This window comes from Lampris incognitus, chromosome 12 (genome assembly GCF_029633865.1).
Source record: "Lampris incognitus isolate fLamInc1 chromosome 12, fLamInc1.hap2, whole genome shotgun sequence".
Taxonomy (NCBI): Eukaryota; Metazoa; Chordata; class Actinopteri; order Lampriformes; family Lampridae; genus Lampris; species Lampris incognitus.
This window is the reverse complement of record NC_079222.1, coordinates 16,968,302-16,983,848: the sequence shown is the minus strand read 5'-3', so window position 1 is coordinate 16,983,848 and position 15,547 is coordinate 16,968,302. Positions and strand designations below refer to the sequence as shown.

General features: G+C 41.7%; 1 protein-coding gene across 1 annotated transcript in view; it reads right to left on the bottom strand.

The window, feature by feature from the left end:
• Positions 1 to 15,547, bottom strand: part of LOC130121564 (proprotein convertase subtilisin/kexin type 5-like) — an 85,134-nt gene that overhangs the window by 32,704 nt on the left and 36,883 nt on the right. The window contains exons 4-11 of the mRNA XM_056290411.1: positions 3,801 to 3,903; positions 2,513 to 2,617; positions 1,647 to 1,709; positions 1,536 to 1,586; positions 1,266 to 1,409; positions 895 to 971; positions 532 to 620; positions 245 to 417 (exon numbers count right to left, since the gene is read on the bottom strand). Of these exons, the coding sequence (XP_056146386.1) occupies positions 245 to 417; positions 532 to 620; positions 895 to 971; positions 1,266 to 1,409; positions 1,536 to 1,586; positions 1,647 to 1,709; positions 2,513 to 2,617; positions 3,801 to 3,903 (805 nt within the window). The remainder of the gene's footprint in view (positions 1 to 244; positions 418 to 531; positions 621 to 894; positions 972 to 1,265; positions 1,410 to 1,535; positions 1,587 to 1,646; positions 1,710 to 2,512; positions 2,618 to 3,800; positions 3,904 to 15,547) is intronic.

The window sequence follows — 15,547 nt, the reverse complement described above, 5'->3', positions numbered from 1 at the left end:
AGGTGAGAGGCAAACAAACATTAATGATACGTACGCACTCATGCACATGTTCACACAGACACTCAGGGATACACTCGAGAATACTGTCATTAACACCCCCCCACACAAAACCCACACCCATTCACTTCTATCTCTCCACACTCTTTATGTATACCAAACAAAGCAAACAAGCCCTTCATTCACTCTTTCCCTCTGACATACTCTGAACACAACTGCCTTCTTTTCCTCTCTTCTCTCCCCTTACTGTTTGAATGCCGTTTCGTAAAGCAAGCCTAGCAAGGAGCCCCGGTCCCTCTAAAGTGGTCCCGTCATCCTCCGGCCCCCAGCTAGCTAAGTAGATATCGATATGCTGCGGATTGAAACTCAGCGATTTGGCCTCCACTATATCCGTCACAGCGCCACCCAGCATACCGATGCCTGCGGAAACAGAGGAACAGGACAGCATAATAACAACCCGTGTATTCGTCATGTAAAGCGCTGGCCTCCGGGAGCCCACAGCCTCGATAGCATCACGACGTCACATATGCTCACCACCTATCTTGGCATGGAAAGAGACTCCCACCGTGCACTGAGAGTTGTTCGCTGCGGCAGCAACCATCCCCGCACACCGGGTCCCGTGGCTTCCGAGAAAGGAGGCAAAGAAAAAAGAACAATAAGTGAAATGCATATGCATGAGGAGGAGACAGACTCTTTGTGCTATATCAACCCACTGAAAAGACATAATTTGGGTTGGTGCATATGCATATTCATTTATACGTGTAATTATAAAACATGGGACGGAGAACGAATGAGGATGAATTAATTGAAGTTGCCATTCAGAAAGATCACAAAGGGAAGCAAGGCTGCGAGAAAGTGCAGCGAGTAATCAGTGTTGCAGAAATAAGAAGCACGTACTCGTTAGCGTTACGTGAATCATATGCAGAAGGGGACTCATGATCGTCTCCATTCACATCGTAGCTGGCAAGAGGGTCCTGAAACAGATGGTCAGTATGTATTGCACCAATGTAGAAAAAGCCACACTATCTGTTTCTGTGTCGTCTGACAAATCACAAAGAGCATTATTCTCCAGTCCACAAGACCATAATGTGGACCAGACATTTAAAGCCCATTCCAATACTCTCGGCTGACCTTTCGAAACCTCTCGCCCAAAAGCTCTGCCTGCAAAATCCATCTCTTGCCGTGCACTCTTTCACTGAGCGCTCCGCCAAATTACTTATGATTAATGTCCCCTCCCCGAGAGGAGCGTCCATTCCCCGGGCACTTACATAATTTGGCTTGAGATCCGGATGCTCCCTCTCAATGCCATCATCGAGGACAGACACTACCACACCCTTACCAGTGTACCCTCTCCTCCAGGCCCCCTCGATGTTCATGTGAGATGGGCAGCCTTTGGAGTCATCTCTGCAGTGCTATGAAGGGAAAAAAATGGGACATTTATAATACCCCTTAGAAATAAAGAACAAATCAAGCTTTATTTTAGGCCCTGTCTGTCGTGTTTATGATGACTTCGCCAAAGGAAGAAAAAAATGACTCACAATGTACCACAGGCTGTTCCACTGTGGGTCATTAAAGTACAGTGTCTGGGTGTGGTTGTGTTGAGGATGGGTGGGAGAAGTGTGTTTGGTCTTGATATCTATGGAGTAGATATGACTGGCTCTGGTGTTCCTCTTGACTCTTATTTGGACCACCTGCTGCTGAATCCACTCCACCTGGAATGACACACATTCTACTTACAGTACACAGATTTACGGAAATATGTATGGCACATTATTCAGATCATCCATCCATCCATCCATTATCTGGATGGATGCTTATCCCACTCAGGGTCTCGGGGGTGCTGGAGCCTATCCCAGTAGTCACTGGGCGGCAGGCGGGGAGACACCAGGGACAGGCCGCCAGTCCATCACAGCGCCGACACATTCACACCTAGGGACAATTTAGTATGGTCGATTCACCTGACCTACATGTCTTTGGACTGTGGGAGGGAACCGGAACACCCGCAGAAAACCCACTGCAGACTGCAGACATGGGGAGAACATGCAAACGCCAAACAGAGGACGACCTGGGATGACCCAAGGTTGGACAACCCTTGGATGACCCAAGGTTGGACAAGGTTGGGATGACCCAAGGTTGGACAACCCCGGGGTTCGAACCCAGGACGTTCTTCTGTGAGGCAACCATGCTAACTGCACCACCATGCCACCATATTCAGATCAGTGGATTTAAATTGTGGGTGATTCCAATGTAATAGGTGCATATAAGGCATTGCATTAAATTGTGACAGTTAGACCCGAGCATTGGCATGTTGGTGAATGAGGAAGGTGAGGATGGCCGAGGATGAGGTAGTGTGTGTGTGTGTCTATGAGTGTGTGTGTGGGGGGGGGGGATACGCGTGTCTACGTGAATGTGTTTGGAGTGGAGTGCAGGTGGGAATTGTACTGGCTGTCATGTCAGCTGATTAATAATCCAGGAGGGTGTCAAATACACCTCCAGTTGGATCCCATTACCCTACCTTGGTCTCCTTGGCGATGTGGGCAGTGAGAGCTTCGTTGGACACGGGTGACAGTTTCTCTGTCCCACTGTGGTGAAAATTATAATAGTTCTTCAGGTTTCCAACCTGACAAAAAAAAAAAACAGAATCAGAAATGTACTGGTTTTATGTGGTGTTCTGCTCATCTTACTCCGTTACTATCTAAATAGTTGTTAAATTATGGAGTTACCATTAGTATCTTTCATTAAGGTGGTTACCTTACACCGCTGATAGTTTTTCAGGCTAAGGCAACCTCCGTCACCGGACTCCAATCAGACTGCTGGTGCCCACTGGTTTGGCTCTGTGTGTGTGTGTGTGTGTGTGTGTGTGTGTGTGTGTGTGTGTGTGTGTGTGTGTGTGTGTGTGTGTGTGTGTGTGTGTGTGAGTGTATATTACTGTGTGTGTGTGTGTTTGACACCCAGGTTTATCGTGACGTTATGACATTTACATGACCCTAATATAGCTTTAACAAACAGCTTGATCAAGTCATGTAAAGGACAACACAATGAATACACAAACTATTTAATAAACTTACAGAGGAAAACGGTAGTTTAAGGTCTACAGAAGAAGGGGAAAGGTTCAGAGGTTTGCCATAACTGGCAATAGTAAATTACAGACAGATCCTAAGTTGCACCCAGATTGCTTTTCTATTTATTTTTGAGTTGTTCATCGATCTTTTCACCTTTTCAAATGCATTGGCCCCTTTGCTTGTATATTACTCACATTGCTTAATGAATATATTTAAATATATACATATAACTATGTTTAAAGAAACACTCAACAGTAGGGGAAGTGCTCAACAAATAAGGAGCAACACATATATATATATATATGTGTGTGTGTGTGTGTTTGACTAGGCTGTTAACAAAAAACGGGCTATTTTAAATAGTGAATAAATATTTTGAATAAATATATTTTATAAATAAATATTTAAATAAGTATTTAAAATAGCCAGATTTAAATATTGAATATACAACTTCAGAGTATGATAAGATACTGATGATGAGGTCAGGCACCTTTAAACCATTCGGTCACACTGATATGTTATTTTGAAAGATAAAGCAGGAGCACAGAGGGATATAGTTGAAATAAAAATAAAGTAGACCTAAGGTCTAGGATGTGAGGTTTGGTGCTTCTCGGGTTCTTTATTGTATAATGATAATAATAATAATGGCAATAATAATAGTTGAAGTAGTAGCAGTTGTAGTGGTAGTTGTAGTACTTGCAGGCTGGTAACAGCAACAATGGTAATAGTAGTAGCTGTACTCACCTGTCCCAAATTTGTAAATTCATATTTTTCTGCTATCCTGTTAATAAACGTGTGATCCCCAGATATTCTTATCGCCCAGTGATTTGTGTACGTCGTTGTCTGACTAAGTTGGAAAAGTGTACACATCCAGAATGAGAAAAAACCCAACATCGCTTATGATGTGGGCTACATTCAGCGTCCTCCAAATATTGAACTTGACAGATGTAGGCTGAGTCGTCCCTCCTGAGTAGTCTTAGGTCGGGGAGAGTAGTCTTCTTTTTGAGGTGTCTCTCATTGCGGGAAATTTCACTTGCACCGATAGTGAGGTTCGACTCTTGCAAAGAGTAAACTTGAAGTGGATGGGCTTATGAAAAAAGGCACTGTGGAGACGTTATTTGCTGGTTTAAGCTCTGAGGACTCGCCCCCATTGGAAAAGAGCAGCTATCAGGTTACTACTTAAATATGTGACCAAGGCCTCTGCTATAGCATTGTTCATCCAAGTCCAAACCTGCTGCTTTAAAGTCCATTATTTTCTGTTGTTTGTGTTGGCTACATTGGCAACATTACTATATGTACTTGTGAGCAGTTTAACAAAAACCAACATTTGGCAGGTCCTTGTTGTTGTTTTTATTTCTTATAAAAGTAGGCTAATCAAGGATTTACTTGATCTCGTAGCGACCTTGTTTCAACTAGACAATGTGAGTAATGGATAAGGAAAGTGTTTGAAAAATGCCGCTATTAAAGAAAGGAGGCGACAGAGGAGGAGAGACAGGTAGATTTCATGTAGTTATAACCAGCCACATGGTTTTAACCAAGGTATGACGACTGGCAGAGGTGATAATGGTTAGTCCAAAATATAGTATCCTCTGCTATAATAGACTTGTTTGTGACTGTATAAACTTGTCTCATACATTGAATGAGAAGAAACTAAGGCCTTTTTGGCATCCGGGTGGTGTGGCAGTCTATTCCGTTGCCTGCCAGCATGGGGATCGCCGGTTCGAATCCCTCTGTTGCCACCAGTTTGGTCGGGCGTCCCTACAGACACAACTGGCCGTGTCTGCGGGTGGGAAGCCGGATGTGGGTATGTGTCCTGGTCGCTGCACTAGCGCCTCCTCTGGTCGGTTGGGGCGCCTTTTCGGGGGGGGGGGGACTGGGGGGAATAGCGTGACCCTCCCATGAGCTACGTCCCCCTGGCGAAACTCCTCACTGTCAGGTGAAAAGAAGCAGCTGGCGACTCCACATGTATCAGAGGAAGAATGTGGTGGCCTGCAGCCCTCCCGGCTCAGCAGAGGGGGTGGAGCAGTGACCGGGACGGCTCGGAAGAGTGGGCTAATTGGCTGGGTACAATGTGGGGGGGTGGATTGGGAAAAATCCCAAAAAAAACCAAGGCCTTTTTTTGGCAGAGTCCTCTGGCCAATTAAAAAAATGTATATTTGCATTTAAAAAGGATAGCCCATTTGGGCATGCTTATTTTATTGCTTATCAGTATGACTGGAGTGTTTCCCCAAATACTCTGCTCAGTATTATGTGCACACATAATCGCATATAATCATTTAAATATGGACCTATGTGATGGTCAAGGATGGTCACATAATTACAAAACATATTATGTGGTCACTTTGGAGTTAAGGAAACCCCAAAGGTTACTAACAGTTTATGCAGCCCAACGGCACTCACTTTGGTGGTCCATAATTTGGTAGGAATGTGTGCAAAACCAGTCTCAAAGCTATAATCATACTGGAACCATTTTATTCACTCATAAATGATAACGCCAAGTGGTTACGCGAGGGAAAAAAAACTCATGGTGCACCACTGTTATCACTCCATTTGCTAAGGGGTGTGTACCCATAAAATGTCACATAAGGATTGGAGACATATCGATTATTTCTTCGCTCTCTTTGCTTTCGCAGGGCAAGCCTATTAAATAAAACATAATGGTCGTAGAGATAGGCTATTAATTTTTCATATCATCACCTATCCCTTGTTCGATATAAACAGGGCTACAGCTTTTCCACAAATGTTGTGTTTTCAATTTGAAGAGGATTTGTTTGTTGGTATGCTTGTTGTTTTTGGTGTCCCATTTATCCCATTAGCACTACCACAGGGATAAATAATGAGGTTTCTCCACTGCCTGAGTTATGTGACTTGTTGTTCTATGATATGATGTCTTCAACAAAATGATATATTTACTAATGCTGTGCTCAGTACAGCATGTTTTAACCATGTAGCCTCCTTGGATTTATCTCCTAAACTGAGATTTGATGTGTACTTTTTAGAAGTGGCCATTTTTTTCCAAAATTTCCCTAGAGGCAACCCCTTTTTTCAGAGACAGATCAATTTGATCAAACTCTCATAAAAAAAGGGATTTAAACTTCTCCAATTATCCCTGATAAAGCACACTTTGGGAGTCAGGTCATATTTGTTGCTGGCTCTACCAAAGGATCGTATGATGCTCCATTGAGATTTCACCCCTTGAAAGTCAGAGAGGTCTGTAATGAGAAAAAAAACCCACTATGTTGAAATTCACTTACACTACATCAATTGTACCCGGCCAATTACCCCATTCTTCCGTCCGAGTCGCTGCTCCACCCCCTCTGCCTGTCTGGGGAGGGCTGCGGACTACCCCATGCCTCCTCCGATACATGTGGAGTCGCCAGCCACTTCTTTTCACCTGACAGTGAGGAGTTTTGCCTGGAGGACATAACGCATGGGAGGATCACGCTACCCCCCCCCCCCGAACAGGCGCCCCGAACGACCAGAGGAGGCACTAGTGCAGCGACCAGGATACATACCCACATCCGGCTTCCCACCCGCAGACATGGCCAGTTGTGTTTGTAGGGACTCCCAACCAAGCCGGAGGTAACACGGGGATTCGAACCGACGATCCCCGTGTTGGTAAGCAACAGAATACACCACCATGCCACCCGGACGCCCTACTATTTAGACTTTTAATCTTTTAGACACAAGCACACCCAAAATTCCCATTGCAACAAAATCAAATATGACTGACACAGTGAGCTGGACCAGCTGTTCCACGACACAGCTTATAATTCCCCCTGTGTTTGTCGTTGTACATGTAATCTGTTCTCAGCAGATTCTGCCTTTGTTTATGGCTTGCACATATGGTCTTTTCTCAGAATATACGTGTCGATTTTATCACCGCTGGCTGACAGTTCTTAAGGTATGCACCTTGTTTTGTTGAATTGTGCTCTTATATAAGGCTATCCCTGCAGCTTGCACATTCATCACCACCTGTTTCTGTCCCAGCAGCCGTACCTTCAAGGCACTGAAATACTTGGCTTTGTTACCCCATAAAGTCAAGCCAAGCTAAATTCCATGGCTTAACCAGTATTTTTCTGTGTTATATGCCACATTTCCATAGTTGGACCTCATGACTAATGAGATACAGAGGAACTTTGCACTCTGAACATACACTACCGTTCAAAAGTTTGGGATCACCCAAACAATTTTGTGTTTTCCATGAAAAGTCACACTTATTCACCACCATATGTTGTGAAATGAATAGAAAATAGAGTCAAGACATTGACAAGGTTAGAAATAATGATTTGTATTTGAAATAAGATTTTTTTTACATCAAACTTTGCTTTCGTCAAAGAATCCTCCATTTGCAGCAATTACAGCATTGCAGACCTTTGGCATTCTAGCTGTTAATTTGTTGAGGTAATCTGGAGAAATTGCACCCCACGCTTCCAGAAGCAGCTCCCACAAGTTGGATTGGTTGGATGGGCACTTCTTGCGTACCATACGGTCAAGCTGCTCCCACAACAGCTCAATGGGGTTCAGATCTGGTGACTGCGCTGGCCACTCCATTACCGATAGAATACCAGCTGCCTGCTTCTGCTCTAAATAGTTCTTGCACAATTTGGAGGTGTGTTTAGGGTCATTGTCCTGTTGTAGGATGAAATTGGCTCCAATCAAGCGCTGTCCACTGGGTATGGCATGGCGTTGCAAAATGGAGTGATAGCCTTCCTTATTCAGAATCCCTTTTACCCTGTACAAATCTCCCACCTTACCAGCACCAAAGCAACCCCAGACCATCACATTACCTCCACCATGCTTAACAGATGGCGTCAGGCATTCTTCCAGCATCTTTTCATTTGTTCTGCGTCTCACAAACGTTCTTCTTTGTGATCCAAACACCTCAAACTTGGATTCATCCGTCCACAACACTTTTTTCCAGTCTTCCTCTGTCCAATGTCTGTGTTCTTTTGCCCATCTTAATCTTTTTCTTTTATTGGTCAGTCTCAGATATGGCTTTTTCTTTGCCACTCTGCCCTGAAGCCCAGAATCCCGCAGCCGCCTCTTCACTGTAGATGTTGACACTGGTGTTTTGCGGGTACTATTTAATGAAGATGCCAGTTGGGGACCTGTGAGGCATCTGTTTCTCAAACTAGAGACTCTAATGTACTTATCTTCTTGCTCAGTTGTGCAACGCGGCCTCCCACTTCTTTTTCTACTCTGGTTAGAGCCTGTTTGTGCTGTCCTCTGAAGGGAGTAGTACACACCGGTGTAGGAAATCTTCAATTTCTTAGCAATTTCTCGCATGGAATAGCCTTCATTTCTAAGAACAAGAATAGACTGTCGAGTTTCAGATGAAAGTTCTCTTTTTCTGGCCATTTTGAGCGTTTAATTGACCCCACAAATGTGATGCTCCAGAAACTCAATCTGCTCAAAGGAAGGTCAGTTTTGTAGCTTCTGTAACGAGCTAAACTGTTTTCAGATGTGTGAACATGATTGCACAAGGGTTTTCTAATCATCAATTAGCCTTCTGAGCCAATGAGCAAACACATTGTACCATTAGAACACTGGAGTGATAGTTGCTTGAAATGGGCCTCTATACACCTATGTAGATATTGCACCAAAAACCAGACATTTGCAGCTAGAATAGTCATTTACCACATTAGCAATGTATAGAGTGTATTTCTTTAAAGTTAAGACTAGTTTAAAGTTATCTTCATTGAAAAGTACAGTGCTTTTCCTTCAAAAATATGGACATTTCAATGTGATCCCAAACTTTTGAACGGTAGTGTAAGTATTCAGTTTCCTACCTGTCTTAAGATCACGCTGTGCACAAATGCTGTCTGGCAGCTGAAGCTTGTATATCCTCTAACGTCAGTTGGAGGCTTTCAAGCCAGGATGAAGTGACAGCCCACATTCGTACCTTGACATGGTGAAAACTGCAGTTTGACAGAACAAGGTTTGACAGATTAATCCTGAGGATGACCATTGCTTGATGTGTTTGCAAATGGTGACCAATGTGGCTATTTAGGTGCACAATACTGTTTACACGGGGACATGTAATTTCCCCTATTTAAGGTATACTATTAAACAATTTCTTAGGGAAGAAGTGAACTCAGCAAGAAAACTCAACTCCTGAATGGAAAAGAAGTAAATCAGGTCCTCTGATGAACAAACAATTGTGTGTGTACAATCCAGGCAAAACTGGGAAAATCCTTATTTGGCTTTGACCCAAATCATGTATTTTCCGATGCATCAATCAATGAAACTTTCAATGTCTATCATCTATGAAAAACGAAAGCCCTGGTTTCCCCTTGAATTGCATGCTCCATAGAAAGCTTGTTGACATTTCTAATCCTGTTCCAAATCAGCGTGTTGTGTGTTCTGCAACACTGTTTTGTGCTGATAATTTTCAGTGGCTGGAGAGGAGAGGGGGATATGGTGGAGGATGAAGAGAATCACGTACTTCTGTGCAGCCAGGGGTGGAAGGCATGAAAAGGGAGGGGTGGGTGCACAATGCAGTGTTGAGATGGCCAAAGCTTTCTATTCACTTTAAAGAGTGAATGTAAAACTCCTTCCAAAGAAAATTGTGCATTGCAGGAATGTTTGCAAATGTTTCATCTCTATATATATTCGGAACACATCCTACCTTCTTTAATGTTTTACTCACAATCGTTAAAAAAACCAAAACAAAGCGAAGTAACCTTGTAGTTAAGTTTCACAGGAAAAATAGCCTTAAGTCAAACAGTATCAAACGAAAGAACAGCCGATGTTACAGGATTTGAAAACGAACGTGTTCCAGAGAGAGCCAGTTTGGAGCTTATTTGCATGAGAATTAGTTTATATTGGACACAAATTGGAGACAGCTGCCTATCCCTTTCATCATCTAGTAATCATTCAGCATCTAGTGTACCCTCTTATTCATAAATCTGGCCTATTATAATTCATAGTACTTACATTGTCTTTAGTTTGCCTAAATGAGCTCGAGTTATTACTATAATATTCACCGACAATCATTCTGGAGGCATGGTAACTCGAATTAATGTAGCATTACAAGTTATATAATTATGTCACTAGAGACCTACTCTGAGCACGAGAGTTGTGTGTATGAGGCTCATAATAATGTGATGCATATTGCATGTTGTTAGAGGAGCCCTTACTAATTAACTTGAATTATAGGTATCAGTCTCTCCTTTGCATGGAGCTGCTGAAGTGACACTGTGGGGAATAAAGCCAGCTCAACTGTTGATCCTTTATAAGGTAAAAAAAAAAAAAGAAAAGAAAAAAAAGGTGTCTGGTCTTGTTAGAAATTACCCCACATGAAAACAAATTACACTTTTTATGAAAACAAAGAAATGCATCATGCAAAGTAACCAACCAACTGCCAAATGCAGTCCCAAGCAAAATATACGTCGTTAAGTCTCAGCAGAATAAATATCATTTCTAAGTAGAATTACAGTAGCTAAATAATAATTGAATGACAGTTAGCACGAGATCAGCAAGGATAAAACTGTTTTTTTTTTAATTTATTTATTCACCCCCCCTTTTTTTTTTCTCCCCAATTTTATCCAGCCAATTACCCCACTCTTCCCGAGCCACCTGGATCTCTGCTCAACCCACCCCCCCTTTTTTTTCTCCCCAATTTTATCCAGCCAATTACCCCACTCTTCCGAGCCACCTGGATCTCTGCTCAACCCCCTCTGCCGATCTGGGGAGGGCTACAGACTACCACATGCCTCCTCCGATATACTATGTGGAGTCGCCAGCCGCTTCTTTTCACCTGACAGTGAGGAGTTTCGCCAGTGGGACGTAGCACGTGGGAGGATCACGCTATTCCCCTCAGCCCCCCCCCCCTCGAACAGGCACCCAGAGGAGGCGCTAGTGCAACGACTAGGACACATACCCACATCCGGCTTCTCACCTGCAGACACGGCCAATTGTGTCTGTAGGGACACCCGACCAAGCCGGAGGCAACATGGGTATTGGTAGGCAACGGAATAGATCCAGACACCCGAACATGTTTTTTTATTAATAAAATACCTGAATATTTTAGCAAGTGAAAGCAGTGTCAATCATCCACTATTCCCTTTCAGTCATGAATCATAAAGGACAGGTCCATGATGCAACCTGCAGTCTTTATCATCTACTCCACTTTGGAGAAGAAAACAAACTGGATGAAAGCCGAGCAAAACAAAGAAAAAGCACCTCTCGGCTAAGCAGTCACAGGACTTTGAAGTTATCTAACATGTCCTCGGAGAGACTGACTTTGATGTTCAAAAAAATTCCTCTCCAACAGTGACAAATTCCCCGGAAAATAATTGTCCAACCGTGTTCCTTAGCACCTCGAATGCCCTGCGGGTAGCACAAGCATGAACCCTGCTTCATATTTATTTATTTTTTGTTCAAATTCTGTTCCTGTTCTATATACTCATTGTAAGAGGAGTCATGCGTTTTGCTGCATCCCCGAGGTAGGATGACTGACTTCACGTTTTGAGGTTCAGAAAATGGTGGTATGAGATGAAAATAAAATTTTGGCTTCTAATTGTGTTTGTAAGGACAGTCATGTCTGCTTTTTTTTTTTTTGCATAGTGCATAGTAAAATATAGGACTTTTGAGAATTTCTGGCTTGCAGGAGGTTCTTACACATTTTTTACAAACTCACAACATCTGATAATAAAACTAACCAAACATGACAGGGAACCAACCACCTTCGGAAGAAATGTCACTTTTCATGTTGAGTTATGAATACCAACATCTATTTCTCTCCTGTGTGGCAGAACAGGAGAGTCGTAGATCTACAATATGTATATTATTTTCTGCTTAGAAAAGATGTATTTACTTTGTCTGATTGATGCCATGGCCTTTTTGGGTTTTTTTATTGGTGACATTGGTGACGGGGAAATTTAACTAATATTTTTTGTGCTGCTCCTTTAAGATAGTCGGTAGAGTGTTGACTGTGTGACGTTGTTTGTATTATTATTACTTGCCGTAGTTTGATTTGTACTTGAAGAACTTTGCAAGCACAACTGTTGTTCTTTCTCTTCTGTTCATTTTCCTCTGCTTGAACCCTAGATAGCATATCTGCAAGTAATCAGTGTTATCTGATTTGAGTTCTTAACTTTTTGTGAAAATCACTTGTGATAGTTATTTGTAGCGGTTTTTAGTTTGTGTAAAAAGTTAAATCATGTGGTAAAAACCATCTATAGCGAGAGTAGGGTGCAGGTTGAGGAGAGCCTGGACAGGTGGAGGTATGTACTGGAGAGAAGAGGAATGAAAGTCAGGAGCCAGATGGAATACATACGCGTGAATGAGAGGGAGGACAGTGGAATGGTGAGGATGCAAGGTGTAGAGGTGACGAAGGCGAATGAGTTTAAATACTTGGAGTCAGCTGTCCAAAGTAACAGGGAGTGTAGGACAGGGGTGAAGAAGAGAGTGCAGGCAGGGTGGAGTGGGTGGAGAAGAGTGTCAGGAGTGATTTGCGACAGAAGAATACCTGCAAGAGTTAAAGGGAAGGTTTAAAAGATGCTTGTGAGACCAGCTATGTTATATGGTTTGGAGACAGTGGCACTGATGAAAAGACAGGAGGCAGAGCTGAAGGTGGCAGAGTTGAAGATGCTAAAACTTTCATTGGGAGTGACGAAGAAGGACAGGATTAGGAACGAGCATATTAGAGGGACAGCTCAGGTTGGACATTTTAGAGATAAAGCAAGAGAGGAAAGATTGAGATGGTTTGGACATGTGTGGAGGAGAGATGCTGGGTATATTGGGAGAAGGATGCTGAATATGGAGCTGCCAGGCAAGAGGAAAAGAGGAGGGCCAAAGAAGAGGTTTATGGATGTGGTGAAGGAGGACATGCAGGTGGCTGGTGTGATAGAGGAAGATGCAGAGGACAGGAAGAGATGGAAACGGATGATCCGCTGTGGCGACCTCTAACGGGAGCAGCCGAAAGTAGTAGTAGTAGTAGTAGCAAAAACGTTAGCTTGTCAATATGGTTTCAAGTGTTAAGTTAGCATTCATGCTAATCGCTAGTTAACTGTAATAGATAATCAATGATGACTTCATGTTTGCTTGTGTGAGAGCAAGAAGTATGGCTCCCCCCAGTAATAGACATGAGGCATGAGATGGTGGTTAATAAACGGGGCTTTATTCCTCTACCGGACCACCCCGTGAGAACTGGGTTAAAAAAAGAAAAAAAAATACAATAAATGAAATGTATGTATGTATTTCTTGTATTCGCAATTCTTAATTCCCCCTACAGCAATACAATAGGTAGCAACTGAGCTGACACATTTATGGTTTATGTAAATTATGCATTAAATATGTCATAGAAAAACAACGAGATGAAGTTAAACTCAAACATACCTCGTAGGCTGCTTACCATTTAACAGGAGCTAAAGCTTGTTTGCTTCGTCCTTGTTCTTAAGGTCTTACGATTGTTATTTTGGCGCTTTTTGCGTTTTGCTTGCAAGGTGTTTCGTTTTGTTAATTACGTGCGGAACACTGGAGCGGCAGAACACAGTTCCGCCTCTAGGACTACTATAATATAGGTAGGAACCAAAAAATAGCTCAAAAGGCGCCAAACTGGAAACCCAGCTGACAATGTGATGCAGTTACAAGAGGGAAAGGCGTTATTGTTGCCAATTTCTCTCAAAGAAAACTCTCAAACTCTCAAAAAATAAAACTCTCAAAGTTCAATCAGCAGGCTTTATTGTCTTGGAAATTATGTTATGTTTCCAACTTTTCACCACATAAGGATATCATTTGGAACAATTGTAATATCACTGTTAACAAGAAATGTATATATAAAGAGAACTGGATTGAAAGGGGTATAGTCTTTGTTAGATTTTCTGATGATAAAGGCAATCTTTATAGTTGTGAACATTTCCTAAAAGCCAAATCTTTTCCCGTCAAATATAAAGAATTTACTTCTGTGATAAGGGCTATTCCCACAGGTATAATTGAATTAATGAAATGTCACTTAGGATATCAAAATGTTAATCTTCAAATACCTTTTTTAAAAGTTAATGGAATAAAATTAAACAGACATGAAATGTACCAACAAACATATAAGAAAAGTGCTTTATGACTATAATAAGATCTCACCCAGAGGGAAACCTTTCTGGAATTCACAACTGGATGACATAAAACGGCGTACGGCTTGGTTGTGCCCATTTCAATTCTGTATCTCAATAAAATTAGAGAAATCCATTTTAAATTTTTACACAACATCTATCCATGTAACGCATTAATTTTCAAATTTACTGACGTAGAACTTAATTGTACCTTTTGTAGCGCTGAGCCAGAAACGGTTATGCATTTGTTTTGTCACTGCCCCTCCTCATCTGTGTTTTGGGGTGACATAGAGAATTCTATACTTAACAAGACTGGACAGTCTTAATAATTATGCCTAAAGATATTATTTTTACATTTGGATGTGAAAATAAATCTTTAAATTACATGACGAATCTTATAATTGCACTTGGTAAATTCCACATACATAAAGTGAGGTTCTCTAGATCCCTCCCAAACCTTGGTGCTTTTCTGGTTGAGTTCAATATGTATTTAGACACGTTGGCCCTTATGACGAATAAAACAAGTGAACGCACACTGTCATATTATAAGGAACTGTTTTCTGTATCCCTGATTAATTTTCATTGACTTTATTTAGGTTATTGTTTATCATGTTTAGATACTGTAACGTGCATGGATTATTAGACACGCTGGCCGCTGGCTCGCTGGTCTGACCCTTTAGTCTAGCGGTTAGCTATGTCTACTGCGGTGCGGGCGATATAGGTTCGCTTCCCGGCCGCGGCAGTTCCTGTGATTGCGTTGTCCCCCGAATTCACTACAATACTTGTTAGTTGTTTACTTTGCATATTTAATTGATTACCTGCCTTTTTCCATTTTCACTTGAAGAAATTTTAATTATATAAGAATGTGTTATACTTAGCTAAAAAAAAGTTCGTTGTGACCTTCAAACTTTGAAAATATGCGATGTTTTGAACATATATTTAAAAATTTTTCTTCATGTCCCCTGCTTGTTCTGTATTGTTTATAATTGGTTTATGTATGTGTATGTATAAGTGTGTGTGTATAATATATATATATGTATGTATGTATGTATGTGTATGTGTAAATGTGTGTGTGTATGCGTGTGTGTGTGTATATATATATACATATATATGTATATATGTACTTGTGTGTGTGTGTGTGTGTGTATATATATATATATATATATATATATATATATATATATATGATGTTCTCTTTGTAATGTTTTGATTGGATTTAAATGAAAAAAAATTGTGAATTTTTATTTTCATTTCTGTATTTCGGTTTCACAGTGCTTCTGACAGTAAACATACTAAACTTACTTGCTGTCTCCTGGATGTTTATTAAGGAACCAGTTTAGCTATCTGCCAAGCTAGCAATCACGGTCTAGTAAGGACAGAATAATTTTGTTGAATCTCTCTGTTGCTGAGTTGTCTCAGTAACTTGGCAGGTCATCA